Below are 16878 nucleotides of genomic sequence, written 5' to 3'. Positions count from 1 at the left end.
AATGAGTGAAATTAAAAATTTTATATGTTTTACTCCCTTTGCTAGTCTTAATTGAGATGTAAAACTATCCGAAGTTAAGTCATAAAAATTATTTGAGGAAAACGGAGACTGTTAATTTAGATAAGTATCTAATATCTGATATTGCGTTATGAAATATAACCAAATGAGAATTATCAAGCTAAATAATCTATCCTATCAATCGTAAATATGAAATAGATTTTTGGTACCTACTCTGGTCCTCTTTTTCCGCTAATTACAAAAGAAAATTTACATTTTATTTTCTTACAAAGAAAAAATACAACTTTCTTTTAAAGCACAGCGAGACTTAGTTAAAAGGCATTGTAAAAAGTTGGTTAATGTGAATAATTTTTGAATGTGGAAAGTCATAAAGCATACATAATTGACAACCTACCTGTTTATACATACATTCAAGCTCTTTGAGGTGCTTAAAGAAATTTTGATAATTAACTCTTTTGCCAAAAGTTACATTAAAATTAAATTGAACAGAAAAATATCAATAAATAACATAAAAATTGTTAACAGAAATATTTTTTACATTGACCAATTCAGAAACAAGACCATAAAGAAGTCTCGCAAAGCTTAGAAAAAAAATCTGTAAAGGTGATAAAGAAAGAAAAGGATGAAATCCTACGGCATTGATATTTATACGGTAAGGAGCTGAGCATTATCAGCCTCGTATATATCATTGAGTTCATTGAATAACACGATGCGCATTTCGAAAAATCACACTTTTCAAAACTTCCGCAATTATTTTCTCCGAAACTAAGGCTTAGGTACCTTTTTTATTTAAAATTCGCTGAAAGAAGCTAACTAATTTTATTTTAGAAAATACTTAATTTCATTATTGATTATGGAAAAAACGCTAATTAATACCAATTGAACCAATAGTCTGACGACAACGCACGTAATAAATTTAGATTCGGCGGCTCAAAGTACATAAGGAAAATGTTGGTTCGATTAAAAAGGCCATGATACAAAGATACTGGTATGCATGAGCTAAAAATATATAAATGTAACAAAAACGGATAGAAAAACGCTTCATTGAAGAGCGAAAAAATTATACATTTTTATTCTCTTTGTGTTTTTATTACCAGACTCAAAATTTTTTATAAAATTAATTTAACAAATGTATGTATAAAGCTGTATTTAAAAGTTTTCCATTATTCATCATCTAATATCCGCTAAAATGTAATAAAAAGTATAAAATTCGTATAACAAAAACAAACTAATGCGTATACACAAATAAAATATTACATAGTTATTGCTTGACTAAAGGCAACCACAAAGTTTCAACAAAACATCCACACACACATACAATTATAAAATTGCCAGTTGTCAATATACTTACAGAAAAAGTAAAAATAAACGCGAAAGCATAACAAAATGACGTAGTCTTTTCACGAATTCAAATGAAATAATATACATCACACCAATTATTAAAATTAAATGCAATACATTTTAATTAAACTAGAAAAATAAATTAAACAAATATACTTCTTATGGTCAACTAAAACAGGATATTTCACAATGAATGGAAAAAGAATATCCGAGAACCATAAGAAGTACCTTGAGTCACAATAGAATTAGCAATTTGAATTCAGAAGACAATTCTCATAAATAATCTTTACAAAACTTATATAAAATATTACAACGCTAAGAAACCACTTACGATGAATGTAGCATGGAATGGTGAACTGAAAAAAGCAAAATTACGAAATCATGATAAAAAAATATACTTTTATTGACACGTTTATTGTTGATTATTCAATAACAGAACTTTGCACAAATTTTGACAAATATAAAAAACTGAGGAACTCCACTCCATGAATTTTGTACAAAATGAAATTAAAGTACAAATGTAAAAGACTTCCCACCGGAAATACAAAATGTGACGTTCTATGGACTATTATTGTAAGCTGAACAGTATTTGGCATATGTGCGTTTAGATTCTTATTAGTTGAAGGAATGACATCCCTACAATAGGTTCCATAATCATAGCAATCTTTGGAATTCCGCGTACATAATTGGCTGGAAACAAGATCTGCTCTAAATTGAGTGGGCGGATATATTTGAGTTAAACTCTTTTTCTCGAGATGGCTCAATGTATATGTAATATTTTATAAGTTTGTATTATATATTGAATTAACAGCTACATTTATTAATTAGATAGATTATTCATTTGAAAATTATTATTAAATGATTATTATTATTATTAATTACAAAGCTTTATGCATTTCATACAAGGTAATTTAATGATACAATGCTGATTATATTTGACAACTTAAACGAAATTGAAATTTTATATTTTGAATTTATATTTATTGAAACACTTATGACCCATTTGCACCTCTTAGACCAATACCTCGAGATCTGTAGTTAAGCGTTTTTTTAAAACTTGGTATGATGGTAGGTGAACGATTTTAAAGAAATTTGATATAATGATTATTTGTATGAAGGGATACCTACAAGTTTTTTGACAAAATATTAGTTATTAAAAAAATATTACAGATTAAAAAAATCTAATAAATTTTTTTTTTCAATCGCATACTATAATTTACTTTTAAAATATTCATTTAAATTTTTCTTTATTTTTCAAAGGTTATTAACTAATTGTATTTATAGAAAATGAATTATTTTGAACGGAGTCATATTTTAATTTAAAAAATTCTTTTTCTATCTTATTTCTTGATCTTTTTTCTATAAAAAACAGTAATATTTTTGTGCCTGAAAATTACAAGGTTGTAATCAACAATCAAAATTGTTCAAACGCCACTCGGTATACACTACATGACTCTAGTAGTGCTTTGATATTAAAATTATGTGACTTCATCGAAAACAAATCATTTTACATAAACAAAAGTTTAAAATTTTTGAAAAAAATTTCAAGTGAATATTTTAAAAGTACATGGCGTTATGCTTATTTAAAAAAATTTTGATATTAAACTTTAACGGTCATCAAAATATAAATTTTCAATAAAATTTCGTTGAATATTTTTATTTGTAAATATTTTTGTAATAATTAACATTTTTACCTACGAATATGCAGAATGTTTTTTTTTGTACAAATAATTATTGTATCAACTTTTAGGAAAATCGATTACCTACAATAATATAGAGGTATTCGTCATAAGAGAAAATGTCAAAGCATTTATTTAACAGCACAAATGCGGAAACATTGAAACTGGATTTCGAAAGCTTGATATAATTATTACATGTAATCAAGATTCATAATATTATATACGTCAATGTATTTATATTTAAAGTTTATTATTATCGTTAATTCACTACATTTATTAATTTAATTATTTTTTGAATCTACTGTAAATAGGATTTGCGTGAACATGACTGTGCCAATGATTTCACATAATGATTGAAGACAAGTTGGGAACCCCTATCGTCATAATGCATTGCCCGAAGAGAGATCATGGATACTATATTAAAATTTTTCCGTGTTCTCCTAGCCAGCCCATTTTCCGAGTTTCAACACTTTCAACTGACATGAGTCAAACTAAGCGTTTGGACGCCTTTTCTATTAAATACCAATGTGGATAGATGCTGAGCTTAGGGCACAGTTGACTTGGGCTTAAAATCTATTCGTTAGCATTTCTCCATGTAGCTAGGCGTGCGTTGTGTCAAAATATAACCTTATAAACTTCATCTATTTATTATATGAAATTTGGAAATTTTCATTTATTGTAGTATTTATCAGCGTAAAAACTAGAAATAATTTTATTTTAATGTTTTTACCACTGGCAAATGTTGAAAAGTATTCAAGAAATTAATTTGTGTTACATATTGGTTGAAGATGGCAAGTATTGATTCTAATGAAAAATTAAACCAGGATCCAGATTATTATTTACCATTAGATAATGATAAAAACCAACAAAGTGTACGTGAAGAAAATGCACGTAGTACAGCTGAAAAAATATCTAAAATTTTAGAAACTGAGTTCTCTAAGGAAATAGAAACTAAAAAAAAAGAGGTTTTCAAAATTTATGAGACCCTTCACAAAGCTTGTAAGGTATTTCATTATTTACGATTTGCAATAGTAACAGACTATTACAATCAAGAACATCTTTTTGCTGATAACACAAAACAATCACGATTGCATCCAACTGTTAATGCTCCAAGAACAAAAGTCAATCTGAAAATTGATTGCGAGAATGATTGTTTTGTAGAGACTAATGATGATAACAAACCAAAGAGAAAAATTGAAAGTGAATCCAATAGCCTAGAATCTGATGAACCAAAAAAAAAAATTTTCAAAAAAGATGTAGAGTTACTTTCTTCCAGTAACAGAAAAACAAAAATAAGAATAGTGGTAGGCAATTATTCAAAGTGGATTCCTCCTCATAATAGAGAACAAAATGATGCAACTCATAAATGGACTTTGTATGTTATAGATAGTCAAAAAAGTGATCTTGGAAATTTTGTGTCAAAAGTTAGATTTTTCTTACACCCTAGTTATCAACCTAATGATGTCATTGAATTAACATCATCTCCATTTCATTTGTCAAGACTGGGATGGGGTGAATTCCCCGTAAGAGTTCAACTGCATTTTAAAAATAATCGTAATAAACCAGTAGACATTATTCATAATTTAACTTTAGACCGTACATACACAGGAATACTAACGATCGGGTCGGAAACAGTTGTAGACATTTGGTTAATTACTACTGACAGATTTGTACCATTTGTTGATGATACAAATAATGAAAATAAGAATAATAAACTAAATGTTCCTTTATCTATAAAAGAAAACAAATATGAGGATTTTTCTTTAACAATCAAAGGGGAAAAACAAGAAACTGATCTTTTTAAACAAAATGATAATGAAAATGTTACAAACACAATTATTGCTCTTAAAGACCATGACTACATTAGAACAAACTTTATTCCAATAAAGTTAGAAAATAATAAAGATACATCAACAAATTCGTCAATTACCTTCAAAAAGAATAACAATAAAAGTTTATTGAAAAATGCAATTACAGTATCTAAAGGAAATGTATTCTCAAGTAATCAAAATCATAATTTTTATGAATTGCCTTTGAGCACCAACATAGAAACAAGTGTGATAAATAGTAAACAGAATTTCAACAATGGTAAGTTTTATACTGATCTTGGAAATTATACATCAGATAAACAACATTCCAAGGAAATAATAAATTTTATAGAACAAGCAAAACCAGAAAATTTGTTTAGTATCCTAAAATTATTAATTCAGAGAATCCCTTTGATCACTGAAAAGTCCAAAGATTCACATTATAAATCACTGTTTCCTTATGCATGTGAGAGTTATCAAGTTTTTAGCAATTTTTCATCTGGAAAGCAACATGCTCTAGAAAGGTATCAAGCTCTTCATGCTCTTGATATAATGAAAGATATCGAATGTTTTGAGAGCAGTTGCAGTGTTTATGAATTCATGATATGGGCAAGAAGATATGGCTATACTCCAGTATTGAATTTCAAAACTCTGAATCAGTTATCTGCAACAAACAAAGCAATTAATGTAGAAGAAGTTAGTACAAAGTATGAAAACACAGCAACGATTTCTACAGAATTAAATGATTGGCTGTTGACATGTCAAAATATCAAACCTAGTTATAAAGAAGTGTCTAATGACAGTGAAGATGAGATTGATATTATCAATATTCCATCAAATGCTTCTAATCAATTGTCACATTATAAATATTGTAAAGCTCGTAAAACTACTCTGATTTTACTGAACTATCCTCAAGAGTATCATTGTTTAAATGAATTTGTTTATAAGAGTGCTGAACAAATAGGAATAAAATTATCAAATGAAGAAATTATTCCTGGAGTGTCACATTCTTCGGCTACTCTAGTCATAACAAAAGCTCTGGTGTGTTTGGTGGATGAACTTGTTAGATCTGCTTTAGCTTGTGCTATAGACAAGTGTAACGTGGAAAAGAATTTTGTTGATTTTAAAGTCGAAGTTGATGATGTTCATAAAGCTTTATTAAAAAGAGAAGAATTTGATATTTTTACCAATTCTGGTTTAGGGTCAGAGGGATAACTTATTTGCAGTACTACAGAAAACTGGTATTTTAATAAATGGTTTAGTCAAAAAGATAATATTTCATTGTACATAAAAGCATGTTGATTAGCTTACTATCATTATGATAATAATATAAGATGTTGAAAATTTTCAAAGGATATTTTTTTATCATCGCCAAAAACAAAATGCAAATACAGAAATAGTAATTCTTAAAATCTATCAACTATATTATATTGTATATATATTTATTTTATAAAAATACTACAAAATGTTAAATAAAAGTATTTAAATAAAAACTAATTATTATTAAATATTTGAGTATTTTTACATAAATCATACATTCTCAAACTATTATTAAGAGTTAACAAATGTTTATTGGGGATTCAATCATTCAACATTATTTCCATTTTTTGAATTTGTGAAAAATTAAATCATTTGTATGTACTTGGTGTAGTTGAAAAATTTTTTAAACTGACAATTAAATTGGTGAAAACCAAAATTTTTATTTATTCAGTTGAATAAGTAAACCATATAACGAGCCCACCTCACCGGTAATAATATTCACACATGTGTAGAAAAGGTTTGTGTGCAGCGATAGCAGCTATTTATTACTACCACACTAATAATACATAAACGTCATAAACATTGCTTTTTGGAGTAATCAGGTGGCGCAACAAACATATATTTAGTCGCTAGAATCATGGAGAAGCATCAACAGCAACTTTTTTGGAGTACATGTATAGGTTACCTAATTTTCGGTCTTATTTTCGTAAGCAGCGTATCTGCCAATGTTATTGACCAGGAGAACGAGGACGACACTTCAGGACTTTATAACGTCAGTGATCACGTTTATATCTTAGACAATATTAATTTCAAGTCTAGCGTTTTACAAAGCAAAAGAGCATGGTTGGTTGAATTCTATAACAGGTGGTGCTAAATAAATTTGCTCCAGTATGGAAAGCTTTGGCGAAGAACGTTCATGGTGAGATAGATTGAATTGCATCACTATCTTTATCTAAAGATTATCATATATTTTTACAAATAACTGTCAAGTCAAGCAATGGTTTACATTAAAATTTATTTTGAGTAAAAATATAAATTAACTAGTTATTTTCAATTTTTTGTAAAGTTACAATGACCCATGAAAATGATACTACAATTGTACTAAAAGTAGATTTGTATATTTGTGTCTTTAGGTTGGAGGAAAATTGTTACAATAGCTGCCATTGATTGTGCCAACGATGACAATAATCATATATGTAGGGAATATGAAATAATGAGATTTCCCAATCTTAAATTCTTCCCAGTGAATACAAAGACAGGCTTTTTAGGCCTTGAGGTACAACAAAACAAGGATGAAGAGCTTATAACGCAAACTTTAGTTGTTCAGCTTGAAAAAGAACAGCAAGAGCAGCGTGGAGGATCAGACTGGCCTAATTTAGCTCCATACCGGTATGTTCTTATATCAATTTTACTTCAATTTAAACATTCTTTTTCATTATGAATTCATAAAGCTATTTCATTATTTGCCTTTTTAATCACTAACATCTATTTTAATAGAATAAAATGACTTCTCTTTTTAGAAACAATGACATTGATACATTATGGACTGGAATTCCTGCAAATATTGAATATCAATTTCTGATTTTTGATGAGCCCAATTCACATTTAGGAGCTGAAGTTATATTAGATTTATATGAATTGAATAATGTACGAATTAGAAGGGTCACATCAGAAAACATTCTTCTCCTAGATGCGAATAAAGTGAATACATATCTCAGTATTTTAGCTATCAATAAGGATCAGACACAAACTACTTTGAAACTTGATAAATTAACGCGAGATGGACTTAGAGAAACAATTTTGGAATTTCTAAAATCAAAAGAAATATCCACAGGTGTGAAGGATATTTCTGATAATGCTACCTACCATAAACTAATACACAGTCCTAAAAAAATGAAACCTATTAAAGTAGAAGATAAGTTGTACCAGTTAGATTTAGAAACTACACTTCGATATACTTTGAATAATGAAATACCACTTTCAAAGCATATTGAAGGTGAAAAGCTAATAGCGCTTCAAACCTACTTGAAAGTTTTAGCTCACTATTTTCCTGCTTATCTGCCAAAGATGAATACACAGTCCCAAAAAAATGGAACCTATTAAAGTAGAAGACAAGCTGACCCGGTTAAATTACAACTACACTTATTATAACTACACTTATTAACTACACTTATTTAGCAACTACACTTCGATATACTTTGAATTCAGAAATACCACTTTCAAAGCGTTTTGAAGGTGAAATCTAAAAGTGAAATCTAAAAGTGCTTCTCCAGCGATTAGACCTTCTAATCTCAATTATTTTAATTAACCCTAGTGAAATAGAAAGTTAAAAAAAAGTTTCAATCAGGTTTAAGTGTCTGATTGCAAATAGTAGTTATATTACACACTATCACTACAATTATTAATTTAATAATGTTTTTAATTTTTACTGAAAATAAGAATAGTGATGGGTATTTATTCAAAGTGGATCCTTCCTCACAATAGAGAATGAAATGATGCAATTCATAAATTGACTTTGTATGTTATAGATAGTCAAAAAAGTGATCTTGGAAATTTTGTGTCAAAAGTTAGATTTTTCTTACACCCTAGTTATTAATCTAATGATGTCATTAAATTAACATCATCTCCATTTCATTTGTCAAGACTGGGATAGGGTGAATTCCCCCTAAGAGTTTAACTGCATTTTAAAAATAATCGTAATAAACCAGTAGACATTATTCATAATTTTACTTTAGACCGTACATACAGGAATACTGACGATCGGGTCGGAAACAGTTGTAGACATTTGGTTAATTACTACTAACAGATTTGTACCATTTGTAGATGATACAATTAATGAAAATAAGAATAATAATCTAAATGTTCCTTTATCTATAAAAGAAAACAAATATGAGGATGTTTCTGTAGTAGTTAAAGGGGAAAAACAAGAAATGTACAGAATAAATAAAATATATGGATAATTATTAATGATAAGCTACTACTCATGGGCAGTGCAAGTATAAAAAATATCTATCAATCATTTCTGTATATTTATAAATAACCAAAATTGTTCTTATATTGTTTCTAACAGTACTAGCGATTAGTTATCGTATCGAGTATTTAAAATCTTTAATTTTGTAAAATTTTTTTATGACTTTTTACAAAAATGTATACAAAATAATACCAGTAATAATAAAAAATATAACAAATAATATCAAAGCGAAAAATTATTTTCTACACAACGTAAGATTTCTTTAGATGCTATTTTGGTATAGTCAAGAAAGATGATATTTATACACAACCATAGATGTGGTTTAAAAATGACGATCAATTCATCATCTTTCTCAATGGTATAAACAGTACATCAACGAACGAGCGCACAGAGCGCTTTTTTCATAGTTTTGCGAAAATTTAGTATCAACTGCTAAAATAGTAACGCATATAATATCTTTAATAAATGACAATTTATGTAAGTGTTTTGTTGATCGAAATATTATCTATTACGTTCCCAATAAAGTGACATAGATTTTTTACTGCGTTTGTTGTATAATCTTACACTATCATAATATTAAAGCGATAAGCTAAAGCAAAGAAAATCTATAAAAAGGCTAGAGTTAAAAATTTTCCACATTTTTCACATTATAACAGTATAAATTTAACTTTGCCTCAGCTACGAGTCCGTTAATCAGTCTGGCGTAATATTCACGATAGCCTACAGCCTATAGAAGGGAAAAACGAATGTGGAGGTGTAAAAAATTCAAACTACGCATGGACAACACATGTAATTACGTTCTACTTTGGACGAGAGCGCGCCTCGTCGTAGTAGTACTGCTAATATTCACACATCCATGTGTAAAAAAGGTGTGTGTGTATGTAGCGAAGCGGCTATTTACCACTACGCTAACAAGACATAAACGTTACCTTTTGGAGTGGTTAGGCGGCGCAACGTTTGCGAATTACAACACAGCTGATTGTGTGTGCATTGTCTGTCCAAACAAACAATTGTAGTTCGAAAACAAACATCTATGTAGTCGCTGGAATCATGGGGAAGCATCAACAGGAACTTTTTTGGAGTACATGTATAGGTTACCTAATTGTTGGACTTCTTATTTTCGTAAGCAGCGTGTCTGCAAATGTTATTGGCCAGAAGGACGAGGATGACACTTCAGGGCTTTATAACGCCAGTGATCATGTTTATATCTTAGACAATATTAATTTCAAGTCTAGCGTTTTACAAAGCAAGAGAGCATGGTTGGTTGAATTTTATAACAGCTGGTGTGGTTTCTGCCACAAATTTGCTCCAATATGGAAAGCTTTGGCGAAGAACGTTCATGGTGAGATAGATTGAATTGCATCACTATCTTTATATAAAGATTAACATATATTTTTACAAATAACTGTCAAGTCAAGCAATGGTTTACATTAAAATTTATTTTGAGTAAAAATATAAATTAACTAGTTATTTTTTATTTTTTGTAAAGTTACAATGACCTGTGAGAAGGATACTGCAATTTTACTAAAAGTAGATTTATATTTGTGTATTTAGGTTGGAGAAAAATTGTTACAATAGCTGCCATTGATTGTGCCAACGATGATAATAATCCTATATGCAGAGAATATGAAATAATGAGATATCCTACTCTTAAATTCTTCCCAGTGAATTCAAAGACAGACTTTTTAGGCCTAGAGGTACAAAAAGACAAGGATGAAGAGCTTATAATGCAAAGCTTAGTTGTTCAGCTTGAAAAAGAACAGCAAGAGCAGCGTGGAGGATCAGACTGGCCTAATTTAGCTCCATATCGGTATGTTTTTATATCAATTTTACTTCAATTTAAACATTCTTTTTCATTATGAATTCATAAAGCTGTTTCATTATTTGCCTTTTTAATCACTAACATCTATTTTAATAGAATAAAATGACTTCTCTTTTTAGAAACAATGACATTGACACATTATGGACTGGAATTCCTGCAAATATTGAATATCAATTTCTGATTTTTGATGAGCCCAATTCACATTTAGGAGCTGAAGTTATATTAGATTTATATGAATTGAATAATGTACGAATTAGAAGGGTCACATCAGAAAACATTCTTCTCCTAGTTGGAAGTAAAGTGAATAAATATCCCAGTATTTTAGCTATCAATAAGGATCAAACACAAACTACTCTGAAACTTGATAAATTAACGCGAGATGGACTTAGAGAAACAATTTTGGAATTTCTAAAATCAAAAGGAATATCCACAGGTGTGAAAGATTTTTCTGATAATGCTACCTACCATAAACTAATACACAGTCCCAAAAAAATGGAACCTATTAAAGTAGAAGATAAGTTGTACCAGTTAGATTTAGAAACTACACTTCGATATACTTTGAATAATGAAATACCACTTTCAAAGCATATTGAAGGTGAAAAGCTAAAAGCGCTTCAAACTTACTTGAAAGTTTTAGCTCACTATTTTCCTGCTTATCTGCCAAAGATGAAAACGTATTTACAAGTTTTAAGTGAAATTGTTAAGAGTAAAAGTAATATAACCGGGAAAGAATTCAGAAAAGAAGTCAAGTCTAAGGAAGAAGGACTAACACCAGTTTATTCAGGCCCAAAAACTTGGATTGGATGCAAAGGTAGTGATCCTACGCTCAGAGGTTATCCTTGTGGCTTATGGATTTTATTCCATACGCTGACTGTGTCAGCTGCAGATGATAATAATGATGATCAAGTTGATAAACCTCTAGTTTTATCTGCAATGCATGGCTACATTAAAAACTTTTTTGGTTGTGCTAATTGTTCAGACCATTTTCAAGCAATGGCTAAGAAAAGAAATCTGTTTGATGTTCATGGAAATGATGAGAGTATTTTGTGGCTGTGGAGAGCACATAATGAAGTTAATGAAAGATTAGCTGGTGATGAAACTGAAGATCCAGAGCATAAGAAGATTCAGTATCCATCCTCCAAAGATTGTCCACAGTGTAAGCAATCTAATGGTAAGTGGGACGAAAATGAAGTCTTAATCTATTTGAAAATGAAGTATGGTAGGTCAAGAATTAATCTAGAAGGTATTAGCAGTGAATTATATCATCAAGAAAGGAATAGTAGTGCATCAAACTCTGGTGTAAGTCATCGTAAGATTGGTTGGGATTTTACAATATTTGATATTAGCATTTGCGTTGTGCTCTACATTATTTCAGCCACAATGCTGACTCTGGTATGCATTAAATTTGCTTATAAACGAACTTACAAGAAAAAAATATCACATTTATTTGGTTTAGCCTAAATAATTTGAAAAGCAAATCTCAATGTGATAAATGAAAATGTATATATGTTTTGCAATATGATGACCAAGGCGTTATTTTGTAAATCATGTTTAGAAATGAAATGTACACAGTGTAAAAATACTAATGGTAGAATAGTAATATGCTTTGTACATAGGTTGTGACATAATTTTGGTTTAGAGAATATTTATGTTGTAAATTATTTTCAAAAAACAATTGTACAATTTTTTCATACATTTTTTAAGATAACTTGAAATTTTACATAATCTTATTTTGAAATATTTACTATCAAATACATCTTTTGTATAATTAATCTATCTTTAACGGTTTACAAGTTAAATATTAATATAACATCTGATTCAAATACTTATATTTAATTGTTCTTCTCTAAATAACATTTTTATTGATAAACTTCATAAGATAAAGTTTTTCGTTCCATACAAATTTTTTTTATTTAACGGGTGTGACGTTAACCAAAGTTATGAATGACTGCCTTGAATGTATATAAAAGTGGTAGACTTTTCAAATTTGTAATAATCTAAAAAATATATAACTTTATTCAACGCATCCAGTGCAGTTGATATATACATATGCATTTTTTTCTGAATATCATTTATCGTTTTATTTTCAATTAAAAATGGCAGCTTATACGATATACTATTAAAAAAGGATTCTGTTGCGCAATTGTTACGCTATAACTTTTTTTCATGTAGTAAGCTTTTGGTTGTATTTTAAAAGAGCAATAAATCCTTGAGAGGAAAACTGATGGATGGCACTGAACATTTTTTTAAACACTACGATACAAGACTATTGTAATTTCAGCATTTCAAAGTCTGTGTAAAAGAAACCTGTGTGTAATAATAACCAAAATGAATATTGTGATTAAAAATAAATTAATTATACAATTTTATTTTATTAAGTTATAAGAGTGTTTATCAATTCAATTATTTCATGTAATGAAAAATTTTGAATATTATTCATCATGTGAAATACATGTCTATGCACCGATCTTCCTATATATAATATGAATGGTTTTTATCAAATTACTAAATAACTATAATAAAAAATTCTTTCTATCATAATCCTTTTCATCTTATTATTCAATTCCTTTTATTCAAACAATAGTTTATTGAGATTACATCGATTCATCGAGTATTTATGCAATATTTCACGCTGAATGTATGAAATCTTTAAAAGCAATTTTTTTTAATTTTCAGTTTACTGCAGATAAAATTACAAATGTTTTGTTTATTTTCTTTTTTTTCTGCTTAAAATAAATTAACGTCAGAAAAAGCCTTTCACTCGAAAATCCAGTTCCGATAAATGCATTTCCTATTTAACACTTCAAATCTAGTTGGCCATGAGTGAATTTCATACCTGTTTATCCAGCATCCAGATTGCAAGTTACAGGGTTTTCTACTTAGAGAGACATCATGCGCCAGAAATGCAGCAGATATGTACGTTTTATCATTGCTCGCATCCTCGTTCTGCAAATAATTCATATTTTCATCTCGATGATCTCGTAGACGTCCTATATCAGACGTTTGACGCCCGTAATTGTCCCCTTATGTAGTAGAAACTCCCTAAAAAACACGAGTGACTGGTGAAGCAATATTCTAATTTACGTCATTATTTAAAAAAACTGTAGACATTTTTCTTTTATAGTACATTACGATACGAGTGCAGGAAACTAGATTTCTGTCTCGTGTGGTGTTTACGTCGCCTGAACAAAGCGAGGGTGGAAAGGCACACGAGACGAAAAACTCTTTCCCGAACATACGTCGTACCGTATTTTTCGATACGACGTGTGGAAAGTACGATTTTCAATGCTCGTTTTTCGCCAAGTATGCGGGAAAGACGTAATTTGCGCACGGAGTGTCGAAAAAGATAGTTCAAGAAAATTAACATCGCACTGACTCATTCTGTAATATGAAAAAATGTCTTTTACGAACGTAATACATAATACACTATAAATTTTATTTTGAAGTACATTTTCAATTTGTTTTGGAAAAATGATAATTATACAGCGACCAATAATAAACGTAATGATGTTTGTTAATAAGTATAATAAAAAATTAAGATAAAATTAAATATGTTTGTCATTAAAATTGTTAAGGAAATTGAATAGGTATCTTAGAAATCTAAATAAGTTGAAATTTTTATTGTTATTTCGAGTAAATAAATACTACGGCTATAAACCGTCCAACAGTTGCGATTTCCGTGCTGGAATTGCATGAGGATCTTGAAATGAAGTGAGGAGTGGTTTGTACCTGTAACTAATAGAGGCAAAGTCGAACTGTAACTTTGACAGTTTTAACTGTTACAGCTAATAGATTTTCTATACAATATTCAACTTTCATGGATGTTTAATTTTGCCATGTAAATTTTTTAATTTTCATTCGAATCTTATAAAACATGATAACTACATTCAGTTATATTCTTAAAGTCCAGATAAATCTTAACTTTTTTCCTATGTCTATATTCTAGAAATTTCTATGACTCATAAGCAATATAATTGAATAAATTACTAATTAGAGATAAAACAATATTGCTAATCTTTTATAATCGTTATTATAATGTAAAAATAAAATTATTGAATGTTTATAAATATATTCATTTAATACTATCACAGTTCGCCTTATTTTTTTATAATGATTGTACGCTTTTTATTTGTTAAATATATTATAGTACAGTGTGCTGAGGAATTATTTTCGTGTTCTATTGCACAAATATGCTACATTATGCATTATAGAGACATCACAACCTCATCGACGTAATGGAACGACAAATATTAATCATCTCCATCTTTCTAACATAATACCATTTACCCTAAAAGCTTCCCTTTAGAAAAGTATCTATCGCCCTAGAAAGGCAAACAACAACTTAATATACCGCATTCCGTTTAGCAAAATAATTGTCATTTAAATGCTCTGGAAACCTTGAAAAAACAAAATTTGTATCTCAAACTAAATCATCTGTGAAAATAGCGTAGTATAGGAAGAAAGGCGAGTTGGCGTGTAGCACACAATGTACCGGAAAATAAGGAACCGCGCACACATGAAGACGTTATGGGGAGTAACGGCGGCCACTCGCAGAGATCTTTGATTTGATTTATCGCTTGATACCTTCTACTCTACATATTTCTCCTAAGCCTTCTTTTTTCATTAACCGTATTATAGAATTATCCTTTACTGCTTCGCTTATTCGACTGCGTAGATGAAATGTAATGGAGATGAAATATAAATTATTGAACGCTCTGGTCCAACGAACACATGATGTTTGTTTTTTATTAAAATTACAGTAAGTTGAAGAATATTTAAAAAAATGTTATCTTTTTCATGGAAAAATTAAATTTTTGAAAGAAGCTGGTAAAAAAGCGTAGAAAAATAAAAAAATCTTTGTTTATGAAATTAGATTAGAGTTATGACCACGTCGACGTGAACAAATGACGTAAAAAACCCTTGGGAACGCCCAGAAATAGAACTGCGTATTATTACGCAGGTAGGGTGGAATTTTTCTGCGAGGTCGAGTTTGAAAGCGCCGCACACAAACTTACAAAAAAGAAATGATCACATAAGGGTGAAAGCAAACCCTGCAAGCTTGCATGTCTTATCATAGCGAAGACTACATAATTATTGTTATTGGAGGGGTAATGGGACGGCACTGATAGACTTGTGAAACTCTGAATTTAAATATTCGTAAAACGTTTCTAGCTCAACTTTTTTCTGGAATACGATTTGACCCTTGTACCGGGACTTATTTTTTTGAGATATAAACTTCAGACACGTACGTGCTGGCAATATTAATTGTTAATTTACGTTCACTTGTTGAGGATGGAAAGGAAAAGCTTGATCAACAACAATAACAAAAAAACAATTCTGAAAGCAACTAAGTAATAATTCCGCAAGTTTTAATGTCAATCTGTTGCATCGCAAGCTATCGTATATTTTTATCGGGGCATATATATAGCTTTCTCACACTTTGCACTGCTTACGCACCAACTTTTTCCGTTAGCTACGGCTCTCTGACTTTGTCTGTTCAATCGAAGTCGCGCGCGCGCGCGCGCTGTTTTCATTTTTCGTTTTTCTCGCTCTCTTGTATATTTTTGCTCCGCAAACTTTCGCAATAACGAGGGCGCAAGCGCGCGAATTTTTTAGCGGCTCGAAAGAAAAAGAAAAGGGAGATAGCTGTATCGAAAATTAATTTCTGTTTAAAGTCGAACAAAAGCAGAAGAACAAAGAACAAGAAAATCACGCGCTTATGACGCTATTGACGTTACGATCGGAGTCAGGAGGAACCAGAGGACTAAAACTCGAAGAAACTTTTTCCCTTTCTTTTTCTCTCTTTCTCGCCCCTCGACGTTGTTAAAATCTTCACTATGAGTCTTTCATCTTAATTCTTGTCTTTTCATTTATTTTTGTTCACCCGATTTTATGGACTTGGCTACTGATCGCAAATCTATTACAGCAGAGTTTTGCGAACATCGGAAATTTCACGGATCATTACAGTTGTTTTAGTTT

The 16878-nt window shown here is 29.8% G+C and overlaps 3 protein-coding genes across 3 annotated transcripts; all 3 read left to right on the top strand.

Moving 5' to 3' along the window:
* Nucleotides 1-3490: 3490 nt before the first annotated feature.
* Nucleotides 3491-6254, top strand: LOC131664471 (uncharacterized). Its single transcript, XM_058935598.1, has 2 exons — nt 3491-5126; nt 5199-6254. The coding sequence occupies exons 1-2, from the start codon at nt 3827-3829 to the stop codon at nt 6059-6061; spliced, it is 2163 nt and encodes a 720-aa protein (XP_058791581.1). The 5' UTR covers nt 3491-3826; the 3' UTR covers nt 6062-6254.
* Nucleotides 6255-6535: 281 nt separating this feature from the next.
* On the top strand, nt 6536-9835 carry LOC131664404 (sulfhydryl oxidase 1-like). Its single transcript, XM_058935455.1, has 4 exons — nt 6536-6878; nt 6971-7025; nt 7240-7495; nt 7627-9835. The coding sequence occupies exons 1-4, from the start codon at nt 6744-6746 to the stop codon at nt 8207-8209; spliced, it is 1029 nt and encodes a 342-aa protein (XP_058791438.1). The 5' UTR covers nt 6536-6743; the 3' UTR covers nt 8210-9835.
* Nucleotides 9836-9947: 112 nt separating this feature from the next.
* LOC131664403 (sulfhydryl oxidase 2-like) lies at nt 9948-13399 on the top strand. Its single transcript, XM_058935454.1, has 3 exons — nt 9948-10419; nt 10632-10887; nt 11019-13399. The coding sequence occupies exons 1-3, from the start codon at nt 10128-10130 to the stop codon at nt 12358-12360; spliced, it is 1890 nt and encodes a 629-aa protein (XP_058791437.1). The 5' UTR covers nt 9948-10127; the 3' UTR covers nt 12361-13399.
* Nucleotides 13400-16878: the final 3479 nt, after the last annotated feature.

This window comes from Phymastichus coffea, unplaced genomic scaffold, assembly GCF_024137745.1.
Source record: "Phymastichus coffea isolate CEN01 unplaced genomic scaffold, Cenicafe_Pcof_1.1 PCOF00044, whole genome shotgun sequence".
Taxonomy (NCBI): Eukaryota; Metazoa; Arthropoda; class Insecta; order Hymenoptera; family Eulophidae; genus Phymastichus; species Phymastichus coffea.
This window is presented reverse-complemented; position numbering and strand designations above follow the sequence as displayed.

Excerpts from the sequence above, each read along its gene's own strand:
- LOC131664403 (XM_058935454.1), top strand. The coding sequence starts at position 10,128 with ATGGGGAAGCATCAACAGGAACTTTTTTGGAGTACATGTATAGGTTAC. Across the intron at positions 10,420-10,631 it reads TTTGGCGAAGAACGTTCATG|GTTGGAGAAAAATTGTTACA; the intron begins GTGAGATAGATT and ends TTGTGTATTTAG. Across the intron at positions 10,888-11,018 it reads CCTAATTTAGCTCCATATCG|AAACAATGACATTGACACAT; the intron begins GTATGTTTTTAT and ends TTCTCTTTTTAG.
- LOC131664471 (XM_058935598.1), top strand. The coding sequence starts at position 3,827 with ATGGCAAGTATTGATTCTAATGAAAAATTAAACCAGGATCCAGATTAT. Across the intron at positions 5,127-5,198 it reads TAAACAGAATTTCAACAATG|AACAAGCAAAACCAGAAAAT; the intron begins GTAAGTTTTATA and ends TAAATTTTATAG.
- LOC131664404 (XM_058935455.1), top strand. The coding sequence starts at position 6,744 with ATGGAGAAGCATCAACAGCAACTTTTTTGGAGTACATGTATAGGTTAC. Across the intron at positions 6,879-6,970 it reads ACACTTCAGGACTTTATAAC|GTGGTGCTAAATAAATTTGC; the intron begins GTCAGTGATCAC and ends ATTCTATAACAG. Across the intron at positions 7,026-7,239 it reads TTTGGCGAAGAACGTTCATG|GTTGGAGGAAAATTGTTACA; the intron begins GTGAGATAGATT and ends TTGTGTCTTTAG.